At 40.5% G+C, this 13,664-nt stretch overlaps 1 protein-coding gene across 2 annotated transcripts in view; it reads left to right on the forward strand.

Moving 5' to 3' along the window:
- LOC137294437 (synaptotagmin-14-like) overlaps nucleotides 1–13,664 on the forward strand; it is a 70,014-nt gene that overhangs the window by 19,707 nt on the left and 36,643 nt on the right. For both annotated transcript variants that reach the window (XM_067825445.1, XM_067825446.1), the window contains exons 2-3: nucleotides 13–174; nucleotides 5,741–5,800. In XM_067825445.1, coding sequence (XP_067681546.1) covers nucleotides 13–174; nucleotides 5,741–5,800 — 222 coding nt within the window. The remainder of the gene's footprint in view (nucleotides 1–12; nucleotides 175–5,740; nucleotides 5,801–13,664) is intronic.

The following is a 13,664-nucleotide window of genomic DNA, read 5'->3' on the forward strand; positions in this document are numbered from 1 at the left end:
GTTTGTCCTCAGTTCCCGTTGAGGCTATTGCCTTCCTCGGAGCAGTAGGGGCCTTCCTGGTGCTCCTCCTCATCTTCTTCCTCTACCTTAACAAGTCACTTTGCTTCGCTGAGTGTGGCGGATTTCCATGCATCGACAGAATACCACAGAAGGAAAAGACTTTCAGCAAGCTGGGTGAGTACATCTGTCTGTGTCCGTATGTGAAATGAGTATTGACACATAAAATCTCAAGTGACAGAAGTGATTGGTGTGCCTTACATTCTACGAATGGTTGAATCCCAGGAGGGTTTTCATCAGCTTCCCAGGTGGAAATGCCTGACTTTGCTGCAAGCACTTTATCCAATGTAGCTAAACACATCTCTGAAGTTGATCTGACCTTTATCAAGCACTCATTGAACTGTAATGCCTTTAATCCATACTCTGATATCTGGACATGGTCCATATTCCCCAGTGGAAGATCTGGTGGCTGTGGTTTGGTTCTGGTGATGCCTGGCTATCATCCTGGCAAATATTTGCACCGGAATCGGTCACAGCCACAGCTCAAGTTACTATATTGGTAATATTTCCATGTCTAGTTAGTGATTACTCAAGGTTTTGATTATTGTAGAATAGTTTATGTTGGTGTATAACCTACTTATCAATAAGCAGTCTTCTGCATTTCTTGCTCAGATTAGACATGATTATATTTGATGTTAGTGCTCATAGGAAAGAGAAATATTCCCAGTCTGTGATCATGTTCAGGTAATATTACCTACCTACGATCATGTGACAGTTCTGGTAATATTCTGTTTATGTTGTTTTGACAACTGAAGTAATATTCCTTACCTGTGATCGTATCATACATTCTATCATGTAGGTAATATTCCCTTCCAGTAATCATGGGATTATATATTTAGTTTTTCCCTGCTAAATGTTTTATCATGACATGTGACAATTCAGGTGACTGTGGTGACATTGTTTATGTAGGCCATAACTGTGCCACCAACAGGACCAATGCGTTGCCATGACGAATGGTTATGTCACCCAGTTCTTCCTTTCATAACCTATTTGCAGACATTTGTTTACTTTCCCTAATCATTCACATGTAACATGATGTTATTACTGGTCACTGATGTGCACTCAGTGTGCAGCGTTGTAATTGTCGTCGTCATTCCCACTGCTGCAGCCATTGAATGGCAGAGTATTGGGAATATTAGTTGTGTAAATGTGGTAACTGTTGTAGAAATCACTGACTTGACTAGTTATCAAGCTTTCATGGGTGGAGGGGTTGGTGAAGACATTGCGCAGAAGGGTTGTCGCTTCAGTTCTAGAGGGGATGTGGGGTTAGCCTCATGGAAAAACATACGCAGGTCACCCCGAAGACCTGGGTTTGATTCCCCACATGGGTACAATGTGTGAAGCCCGTTTCTGGTGTCCCCTGCCTGATATTGCTGGAATACTTTATATCGTCATTGTTGTTTGTTTACTCTTCGAAAAACGTAGGGGGACTGTACTTTCAATGTACAATTGTCAAAATTGGGAGATATATGGGATTGAATCAATTTTGATACAATAATAATGGATGTTTTGAGAATGCATCACCACATGGATTTAATTCAAAGCAAGGATGTTCTTTCAGTTATCCCCACTGATCGGTGACTGGAGTATGACTTGAAAATTTCAGGTTTACAATTTTCAGTCAGTAGTTTGTGATTTGACCCTGAAAACCCTGATCATGCACATATGCAAGAAAAAGAAAAAAGAAAAATGGTCTACAGTGATTTATCGACCTATCGATTTATCACAAGATAAATATCATTGTAGCATTCCTCAGTGGGTATTCTTTCTACCAAACTTCCCCTACTTTTTTTGCAGAGTATATTGCATGCAAATGTATGTGAACTACATGTTTCCTATCCAAGCAGGGTGTGGGGTGGCTTAGTGATTAAGGTGCCCACTCATGAAGAAGTCCAGGTTCGATTCTAGATATTTTTGGAATGACATCAGTGGTTGCATAAAATCAGACTCCTTCCCTCAACCCAAACTGCATGTATACATGTAAAGACATTTCTGAGGATAGTTTTTAAGTGGATTGGTCCTGTTAAATTTCTTCATCTTAGGGGCTGAGGGAATCTTGTGTCTTCAATCAACCATCTGTTTGCTTTCATTTTTCCTCCACACTCAGATTTCAGGTTGTTTATGAGGTTGATAAACAAAACTTATGTTCAATTGTTAATATTTAGAAAAATGAAAATATTTAACAGAATTATTTTTACATCATAATGGAAGGATGATGGGATCTCAAGTTCCTAGCTGTGTAAGTGCTAGTGCTATGTATAGTAGCGCAATGAAAGATTGTAAGTCAACAAGAGTGTTCTCGCACGTTGACCTCAGTACGTGATTCGTGGAAACAGGATGGGTGATTAGAGAAATGCAGAGTCAACAATGTAAACACTCTGTCTCCAACACCATCAGTAAATGAAAGCAGTCACAAAGGAGCTTGTGTATTGTTGTCTTACAGAATTTGCATTGATCTGTGTTTAGAGAAATCCTAAGCAATGAACACAATTGAATTACTTTGTGTTGGATACCACTGAACTATAAAAGGCGATAATCATGGAGGTATCAAACCTTAATGGTTGATGCTGCCATGTTGATGGAGATAATGATGGTTGTTGTTACTGGTTACTCTGTGACAGACTGCTTTAGTCAGTGATGACATTGCAGCAAGTGTTACTGGTTACTCTGTGACAGACTGCTTTAGTCAGTGATGACGTTGCAGCAAGTGTTACTGGTTACTCTGTGACAGACTGCTTTAGTCAGTGATGACATTGCAGCAAGTGTTACTGGTTACTCTGTGACAGACTGCTTTAGTCAGTGATGACGTTGCAGCAAGTGTTACTGGTTACTCTGTGACAGACTGCTTTAGTCGGTGATGACGTTGCAGCAAGTGTTACTGGTTACTCTGTGACAGACTGCTTTAGTCTGTGATGACGTTGCAGCAAGTGTTACTGGTTACTCTGTGACAGACTGCTTTAGTTGGTGATGACATTGCAGCAAGTGTTACTGGTTACTCTGTGACAGACTGCTTTAGTCGGTGATGACGTTGCAGCAAGTGTTACTGGTTACTCTGTGACAGACTGCTTTAGTCTGTGATGACGTTGCAGCAAGTGTTACTGGTTACTCTGTGACAGACTGCTTTAGTCAGTGATGACAGACTGCTTTAGTCAGTGATGACATTGCAGCATGTGTTTCTGGTTACTCTGTGACAGACTGCTTTAGTCAGTGATGACAGACTGCTTTAGTCAGTGATGACATTGCAGCAAGTGTTACTGGTTACTCTGACAGACTGCTTTAGTCAGTGATGTCAGTGATGACGTTGCAGCATGTGTTTCTGGTTACTCTGTGACAGACTGCTTTAGTCAGTGATGACGTTGTAGCAAGTGTTACTGGTTACTCTGTGACAGACTGCTTTAGTCAGTGATGACGTTGCAGCAAGTGTTTCTGGTTACTCTGTGACAGACTGCTTTAGTCAGTGATGACGTTGCAGCATGTGTGTCTGGTTACTCTGTGACAGACTGCTTTAGTCAGTGATGACGTTGCAGCATGTGTGTCTGGTTACTCTGTGACAGACTGCTTTAGTCAGTGATGACGTTGTAGCAAGTGTTACTGGTTACTCTGTGACAGACTGCTTTAGTCAGTGATGACGTTGCAGCATGTGTTTCTGGTTGCAACAGACTGCTTTAGTCAGTGATGACGTTGCAGCATGTGTTTCTGGTTGCAACAGACTGCTTTAGTCAGTGATGGCATTGCAGCAAGTGTTACTGGTTACTCTGTGACAGACTGCTTTAGTCAGTGATGACGTTGCAGCATGTGTTTCTGGTTGCAACAGACTGCTTTAGTCAGTGATGACGTTGCAGCATGTGTTTCTGGTTGCAACAGACTGCTTTAGTCAGTGATGACGTTGCAGCATGTGTTTCTGGTTGCAACAGACTGCTTTAGTCAGTGATGGCATTGCAGCAAGTGTTACTGGTTACTCTGTGACAGACTGCTTTAGTCAGTGATGACGTTGCAGCATGTGTTTCTGGTTGCAACAGACTGCTTTAGTCAGTGATGACGTTGCAGCATGTGTTTCTGGTTGCAACAGACTGCTTTAGTCAGTGATGACGTTGCAGCATGTGTTTCTGGTTGCAACAGACTGCTTTAGTCAGTGATGACGTTGCAGCATGTGGTACCGGTTACTCTGTGACAGACTGCTTTAGTCAGTGATGACATTGCAGCAAGTGTTACTGGTTACTCTGTGACAGACTGCTTTAGTCAGTGATGACATTGCAGCAAGTGTTACTGGTTACTCTGTGACAGACTGCTTTAGTCAGTGATGACGTTGCAGCATGTGTTTCTGGTTGCAACAGACTGCTTTAGTTGGTGATGACATTGCAGCAAGTGTTAATGGCTGCACTAAAACCGATTGCTTTAGTAAGTGATGATATACTGCTTTAGTCAGTGATGACGTTGCAGTATGTGTTACTGGTTGCAACAGACTGCTTTAGTTGGTGATGACATTGCAGCAAGTGTTACTGGTTACTTCTGACTGCTTTACTCAGTGATGACGGTACAGCAAATGTTAATGGCTGCACTAAAACAGATTGCTTTAGTCAGTGATGACAGACTGCTTTAGTCAGTGATGATCTTACAGCAAATGTTACAGGTTACTCTGTAACAGACTGCTTTCGTCAGTGATGAGGTAACAGCAAGTGTTCCTGGTTACTACAGACTGCTTTCGTCAGTGATTGCATTGCAGCAAGTGTTACTGGTTACTACAGACTGCTTTCGTCAGTGATTGCATTGCAGCAAGTGTTACTGGTTACTACAGTCTGCTTTCGTCAGTGATGACATTGCAGCAAGTGTTACTGGTTACTCTGTGAAAGCTTGGCACAGTTGTTGACGATGACTGGCAGTGTTGTCACCAGCTGCTCTGTGGATAGTTAATTTTTTTGCAGCCATAATGATTAACATTAGGGCTGTAGCGAATAGTTTTGATTCATCGAAAATGAATGTGATACCTTAGTTTCGATTTTTGATAACTGTTATCACTGTTTCGATTCAATATTTGAATACCTGTTTGACTTATTTCCTCGGAGCCAAAATGTAAATGTAATTTTGACTCCAACTCGTGCAGTTTCAAGCGTTGAAATAAGGCGAAATGTGACTGGTTGACTGCAAGCTAATTATCCAGCAACAATTGTTCTTACCAGACATCGCAAAGTTGACAAAGGATTTCACTCTAAAAATGCCAACTCTGGGTGTTTTATGAGGAATCTAGTAAAAAAAATTCAAAAGAAGGGTCCAGTATTGAAAACTGAATCTGACTGAGGTCTGGGTGAAATGTTGCACCTCTGATTATCATTCACTCATAACTATTGTAGTACTAAGAGAGATTTGATAATCTAGGCCCATGTTACTGACTGTCATATTTGATGTTGCTATGACGATGCAAGGTGTTGGAATTTTTGTTGGAACTGGTTGCTCTGTGGACAAATATATTTTTGATACTGCCAAGATGATACTGATTACCCGAAGTGTTATGACCACTTGGTACTTTCTTTTGTGTTACTTTTTTGTGTGTGTGTGTAAAAAATTTATATTCTTTGATATTGCAAGATGATCCAAGGTACTGTGATGACTAGTTACACTGAGAATAGTTGATGTTTGATGTTGCCATAATGGTGTCACCAATTAGACATTTTGTTGCTGCTCTCAGATAAGCAAGAAATGCCGACAACACTCGGGGGTACAGACAAGAACAAAGGTCAGGTTGCAGGTGAGAGAGCGAGAGGCCATTGCCTCTCTTGCATGTTCACAGCCATAGGTGATGGGCTGGTTTTGACATGCATCAACTGTTCTCTTGTACCCAGATTCTCTCCTTCACTCTCTCTGCCTCTTGTCAAACTCTCCATTCACACCTATTGGTATATCGGTTCAAACGGGATTTCCAGTCTTCTCAAGCATGCTGATGTGACATCTCTTTTGTATTTGGATAAAAGTTGCATGTCCTTTTTTCAGGATTTATGATATGGTTTATACTTGTATATAGTCATCTACTACATGGTCTGACCTGTGACCTTGTAAACATATTCAGAAAACAATAAACAATGTCAGACAGATGTGTTCTTGAATTTTTTACTTCAGTCTGATGTTTCTCTGTTGATCCCCATGAGGTTGGGTCTTTTCTTTTCAGATCTTATGAATCTGAATTTAACAAATGAGATACAGTGTGTACATTTTGTTTCTGATGGCTCTTCTTCTGCAGAGAAGCAGGCATAACCTAGTACTTAAAGCATTCACTTGTCACACCAAATATCTAGGTTTAGTTTCCCACATGGGTACAATGTATCAAGCCCATTCCCCTGCCATGATATTGCTGGAATAGTGCAAAGCAGCATAAAACCATATTCACTCACTTTCTCTAATTCACCTATAGTGCTAAAAGCAGCATAAATGTTAATGTTCTACAAACAGACTCACTTGTACTGTGGATTATGTATTTAAAGATAGTGATATTCATGGACCTTGAAAAAAAGCTATTGAACATTAAATCATAGCCAGTGTATGCAACAGCTCCTACGTGTTTTGCAGACTGAAGCTTATGCTCCTCACTTCATGAAGTTCATGATCTTACATCTGCTGTTTACAACTTGTAACATGTCTGGCACTGATTGTTGCAGTGTAATTGTTAACACTATGTTGTTTTTGAAATGTCAAGTTGTCATCCAAGGGTTTGACTGGAAATCACGAGAGTGCATGTGTAATTAATCCAACACATGTACTCCTTGGTAATTGGTTTGTGATGAATGTTGCAGGGTTTGCATTGGTTTGTGATGAATGTTGCAGGGTTTACATTGGTTTGTGATGAATGTTGCAGGGTTTGCATTGGTTTGTGAAATACTCTGTTGGTGTATAGCATCAGAAATGATACCATCAAATGCTTCAGCCCTGTGTAGGTGCTTTGGGGTGTTTGTTATGGCAGTGAGCTGGTAAAGGGGAAGCATGCTATATACTGTATACCCTTACCCAAAATATAACTAATCTGTAATATATGAGGAGCATTCATTAAAGATTTCCCCTGACCTACTTGCAATGGACTTAGTGGAATGAAACTTGGCACACTTGTTAGTCCTTCTCGACATGGTAACCACAAGTGAACGTCTGGGGTAGAATAGGCCTTCAGCAACCCATGCTTGCCATGAAGGGCAACTATCATGTCGTAAGAGGCGACTAACAGGGTCAGGTGGTCAGGCTCACTGAGTTGGTTGACACATGTCATCTGTTTCCAGTTGTGCAGATCGATGATCATGCTGTTGATCACTGGATTGTCTGGTCCATACTCGACTATTTACAGACTGCCGCCATATAGCTGGAATATTGCTGAGTGGCATAACACTAAACTCACTCACTCTACATGGTAACCACCAGGAGTTGCACGCTCCTCCCATTGTTTATGCAACTATCATCTTGGGCTAACTGACTAGAATTGACTAACGATGGGGCATCCTCCAATAAGTTGCTTTCATTTCATCATAGGTTTCTTTTGGTGTGTGACCTTTCAAGTACAAAAGCGTGATAACTGCTAGGGACTGGCTCCTTTGTCACGTCTTACTTCAGTATAATGCTTGTAAAGAAATAGCTTTCATTGTTCAGTGCTGAACATTACCACAGGAGCCATAGACATATGTGTCATTACCCACATGAAGCTTCAGCCACATGTGGAAACCAGAAGTGGATCAGGGGAAATCTATAATGGATACCCCTTGTAGTGTTTGTGCAGATAGTTTAAATAACTCATTCTCTTAACCAAGAACAGTTCATGAAAGATACATGTGTAAATTACAGAATTTGAATTGGTTCATGAGACACAAAGAATTGACAAATTGATCTGATTGTTAGGCCTTGTCATTGTCATCCACATGGCATGTTCATTATTCTAAGCACTCATGTGATACATTCAGACCTGATTGATTACTTGAATACTTCTTAGTACTGGACTAAAGTACAAACATGAATAAAGTAATGGTTATAAGGTCCAAATTCATAACCTTTTTAGGAGGAATAGAATGCCTATACAGATGAAAAAATTTGTATATCTACAAAAATTGTCCTTATTGTTCATCTCAACTTTTAGAATGCCAGTCAAAGAAGGTATTTTAAGAGAAGCAGTAAGCATGAGTTATTCAGTAGTTTAATATTCATTAATGTAGTATTTATGGTCTTCCAGCCTCCACCAAACAGTGACAGGACACATCCTTTTGGAGACTAAAACTTCCTCCACTATCGTTCCCCATGTTCAGTATCTCAGTGCAGCGAGAAATTTCATGTAGCATCTCACACTTGAGTGGGATCTATGGTTTCTCGGTTGCCTGGTTCAGATGGCCCTAGTTCCAGGTGACCCTAGCTCCAGCTCCTGTAGAGAAGATGGTTTGCAGTATTTCAAGCGAGGTCACACGGGTTAAGGCTGCTTGATCGAGGAAGCCATAGTGAGCCATATATATCCTGTATCCTGCATGTCAAGATCCTTGCTGAGATCCACAGTTCAAAGTTGTAGGTCTGAAATATTTATCATTGTTTAGGAGAGTGGTTACATTATGAAAAAAATAGAACTAATTTGTATAAAGTGCATCTTTAAGATAAATGAATGCAAATAATGAATTGTTTTGTTTTGCTTATCGCTCACCACTAACTCGTTTCTCAAACACAGGCTCATAGCAGGTGTCAGAATCTTCATGTCTTTTGTATGTCTTATAACTTTTCTCAGATATGGTTGGATGACATTGAAGGTCAAGGTTACTTTGACTGACCTTGACTTGTGTGCATATTAGTTTGAGTATTTTGTATTCAAAACAACGAAATAACCTTTTTGCCACTCTACAAGTAATGATTATTAGCAACAAGTCTTTTCTTGCATGCACGCAAAAATGTTTCAGAAATTGTGTTTACTCTCCTTTTCAAGCATGAGCATTACTGCTGGCATTACATTCCAGATATTGCATGTTTTAGGTTCACTATTCGTTTGTGTAATTACACAATACCTGTGTTAAAGTCTTTAGGATCGATTTTGTTACTTTAGTCATAATTATTTCATTGTCAGCAAAATAGTGTGGGAACTGATTCACACGAATTCAGACTCAATCAGTGGCAGGAAGTTGCAGAGTGCTGTGTTTAACAAAAATGTGGACACAATGCTGCAAGATGTTTAGTATGTAAAACTGAGTCAGTTCATAGTGATTCTGCTATATGAACAAACACTAACACTATTATTTAACATGGGGACCTGATCCCATCATGAAGACCAGACCCTGTCGTGAAGACCTAATCTCATATTGAAGACCTGATCCTGTCTTGAAGACCTGATCCCGTCATAAAGACTTGATCCCATCATGAAGACCAGACCCTGTCATGAAGACCTATCCCATCTTGAAGACCTGATCCCATCTCGAGGACCTGATCCCATCAGAAAGACTTGATCCCATCATGAAGACCTAACTCCATCCTGAAAACCAGACCCTGTCATAAAGACCTGTCCCCATCATGAAGACCTGACCCTGTCATAAAGACCTGTCCCCATCATGAAGACCTGATCCCATCATAAGAGACCTGATCATGTCATGGAGACCTGATCCCATCACGAAAACCTGATCTCATCATAAAGACTTGGTCCCATCATGAAGACCTGACTCTGTCATAAAGACCTGCCCCTGTCATGAAGACCTGATCCCATCATAAGAGACCTGATCATGTCATGGAGACCTGATCCCATCAAGAAAGGAGACCTGCCCCCTTCATGAAGACCTGATCCCATCAAGAAAGGAGACCTGCCCCCTTCATGAAGAACTTATCCCATCAAGAAAGGAGACCTGCCCCCTTCATGAAGACCTGATCCCATCAAGAAAGGAGACCTGCCCCCTTCATGAAGACCTGATCCCATCAAGAAAGGAGACCTGCCCCCTTCATGAAGAACTTATCCCATCAAGAAAGGAGACCTGCCCCCTTCATGAAGACCTGATCCCATCAAGAAAGGAGACCTGCCCCCTTCATGAAGACCTGATCCCATCAAGAAAGGAGACCTGCCCCCTTCATGAAGACCTGATCCCATCAAGAAAGGAGACCTGCCCCCTTCATGAAGAACTTATCCCAACTGACTGCACAGTACATGAACCAGTTATGCAATATGGAGGAAATGGAGGCTAGAAATACTTTTCATTTACAACAGCCTCCATGCAGATTTAAAAAAAAATGTTTGCTAATATTTCCAATAATTACCTTGGTGATATTGAAATGGAATAAATTTAATCATTGTTTTCAGAACTCTCTCGCTGTTATTGATTTGTTTACAAGAATAAAAAAATATTGGCTGTTGCCAGACAATTTGTCCGCCGTGCCCTAATCATGCATATCTATGATGACATATCATTGATGATATTTACGCCTTACAGTCCCCCCTGAAATGACCACATTGATTAATTTGACCATCTCTGGCAGCAGCTTAGTTTTTCCTTGGCTTTGAAAGGCACCAGGAGGGGATGTGAGTTCTGCTTCTGTGAACGTTCCATTTTATCTTTGTGGATAAAGACTGACAGGCCTTTCGCAAAGAATGCTTGAATTTCAGCTGGCTCCACATCCTGAGAATGTTCAGTTGGCTCAACATACTGAGAATGTCCAGTATGTTTTGGGCAGAGCAAAGATATTTATCTATTAAATGAATATGATAATATAGTACTATTTATACTGAAACTCAAAGAAATCAAGTAATGATTAGGTTTTGAATATTTCTTTGACATAAATGTTTATATACATATTTTTAGAAATTCATTATGAACGTTTTAATCACCTGGTGAATACTGTATTCATTGTTGCACGTGATGAATGCTGTACTCAGTACTGAATGTCACGAATGCTGAACTCTATACTTAATGTGACGAATGCTGTACTCACTACTGAATGTGATGAGTGTTGTACCCACAAAACTAAATGAGACTAATACTAGTGTATGAAATAAGGCTGGGCTTTTGTATTTTTTCATCCATTGCTATTACTGAATACTTTATCAGAAATAGTGAATGTGTTGAATACTGCAGCTACCACACTGCCATGTTCCCCTCATACTTAAGCTGTTTTATGTAAAAGCAAGTTATTTATCCTGTCAGTGGACACATCCAATTTGACACAATAAGATGTCCAGAGTTGCTCCCCTTGGATGTATCAGAAACCTGCACCAATTCCAAGCTTTGGGTAATTGCTGATGGTAAACTCCTCCTGAAGCTTTCCTCCTAGATCAAGCTGACAATCCATGATGTAAAACAAAATTTCAAGATTTGTTAAACCAAACTCTGCTGCATGCAAGGTTCGGTCAACTGCTGTGCAGTAAGGCTGTGACATACAAAGCTATGGAGGTTAATTATTGACAAGTATTAGCTGGTCGTACCAGTATATATGGATTGAGGAGAGAAACAGTGGCGGTATCTAATTGCTGCTGTCTTTCTGTGAGTAATGTGTGAGCAGTAGATCTGAAACTTGATAACACCTTCCTCCATCCCTCCACTGCTGAACACATCCAGTGAAACAGTTACCTGTGGAACAACAGCATTACATACTGCAGAAATTCTGCAGTCCTGTCACCAATCTAACCTCTAGCTGAGTGCAGACGTTACAAGTAAACGAGTTGAATCAATAATATTTCTGACTTGAGAAGGTCAGAGAGTTCAAGATTTTTTTATTTTGCCCATTCAAACATTGAATCAAAACATTGACAAACGAGAACACAGTCCAAGCAATAAATCATCTTGTTTGGTAAGAGTATGTTTAAGGGAAAGGAGCTTGTGACTCTAAAGCCAACAGATGGATTGCAATCGTGCTTAAAAACTTATGAACATGAAATACTCAGTGAATGCTGATCAGATTGGAGACATCAACCAACTATGTGATTATTTTGCAGAATGTTTCTTTTAATCTTGAAAAGGTTGTTAAACAAATCATCATTAAAATATTGCCACTGGTCACTATTTATTACGGGGGTGGAGTGCACGAAGAGGAACGAAATGGACTCTAGTGACGTCAAAATGCTGAATTAAGATGAAGTAACCTTTTGTCTATTTGGGTGAGTCAAGACCCATGAAGATCAGTCTTCAGATTGATGCTCATGCTGTTGATTGGTGGATTGCCTGGTCTTGACTCCCATTATATACAGACCATCACCATATAGCTGGAAGACTATTGAGTACAAGGGAAACTAAACTCACTCACTCACACACTCACTCCGATGAATCCTGTCATCACAAAACTCGTGGAACTGTGTTTAACTCTAGATGTCTCAAAATTTAACTTGATGAGTGACTGGCACTCAGAGTGATCAAATACCAGTAGTATAGATCCACTGCCAATGCTATTGCATATACGTGAAGATTGAAACGCAGCACATCAAATTTTTATTGTAAAGTGAAATTTCACACTGGGTTTGAGGTTTAAGATAACACTTAGCGTTTATGGCTTGAATCTGAGAGAAGCAATCAAATCTGTATGTATTAATGTAGCGAAGCAGTAATGATTGGAGATGATGGTAGAGAAGACTGAAATTGCCATATTACAATTTTGAAACATATTAAATATTAAAATCCAATATTGTCCATGATTTTCCTATGAATTCACGTAAGAACAGCCATATCTGTAATTGTGTTGCAGCACAGTTATGTAACAAGGTTGACTGCTTCTCCGTTTGAGATGTACAGTATTAATACGCAGTATTGGAGATGACATCGTGTTCAAGGAATTGAATTAAGAATTGCAGTATTTACATGTATCATTGATTTATTTTCTGCCACTATAGACTGATGAGTATTATAGCATCAAAATTCACCTGCTGTGAGCAGGGTGTAGATGGGATTACCTCCCTTGGCAAATCAATATCTCCAGTGTTTACAGGTCGTTTAGCAGACCATGCGATAGCTCAAGTCTAGTTTGTGTGGCTGGTTTTTGACATGGTAGGATGAAGTGCAAGATGGGATGGGTTTTTCTGTGACAATGCTTCACAATCGGATGTGTCATGGGTAGCACAACACAAGCATAGTCTTGCTGATGGATGCATGCAGGACAAGGAGGAATCTTTCTGTTAAAGTTTCCCTGTGGATATGATAAGAGTTTCTTCATCCATGTGACGGACCTCTTGGCTTGTGATACTGATGTGAGGATTCCATGTTATATTTCTTACTGAATGTCCTGTATTGGATTTCTGCCATAGATTCACAGGGTAGGTCGAAGGCGAAATTTTACACTCCTGTCTCCACGGATTAACATATATTGCCTGTGTATACTGCAACCATTGCTTCTTGTGAATAGCTGCCACTCGTGAATTGTATGAGTATTGATATAAGAGATGTAGGATGTAATGCTGGAGGAGGGTTAAAGCCGTGGTGTCAATGTTTGGCAACAAACTCTCGGGATTCGACTTCTCCACAAAAAGTTTGCTGGCCCTATGCTGTGGCTTCAGCCAGAAGTCCCCGACAGAGCCCAAGTCACAACGAGCAAGCGCTTATGACAGTTGTGACGAAACCGACTGTATCACTCATGGGCTGAAGAAATCTACGTCCGGCCTGAGTGACCTCTCGGCCAGCTCAGCTAAAGGGACAGAGGAGAGGAGG

This window comes from Haliotis asinina, chromosome 8, assembly GCF_037392515.1.
Source record: "Haliotis asinina isolate JCU_RB_2024 chromosome 8, JCU_Hal_asi_v2, whole genome shotgun sequence".
NCBI lineage: Eukaryota > Metazoa > Mollusca > Gastropoda > Lepetellida > Haliotidae > Haliotis > Haliotis asinina.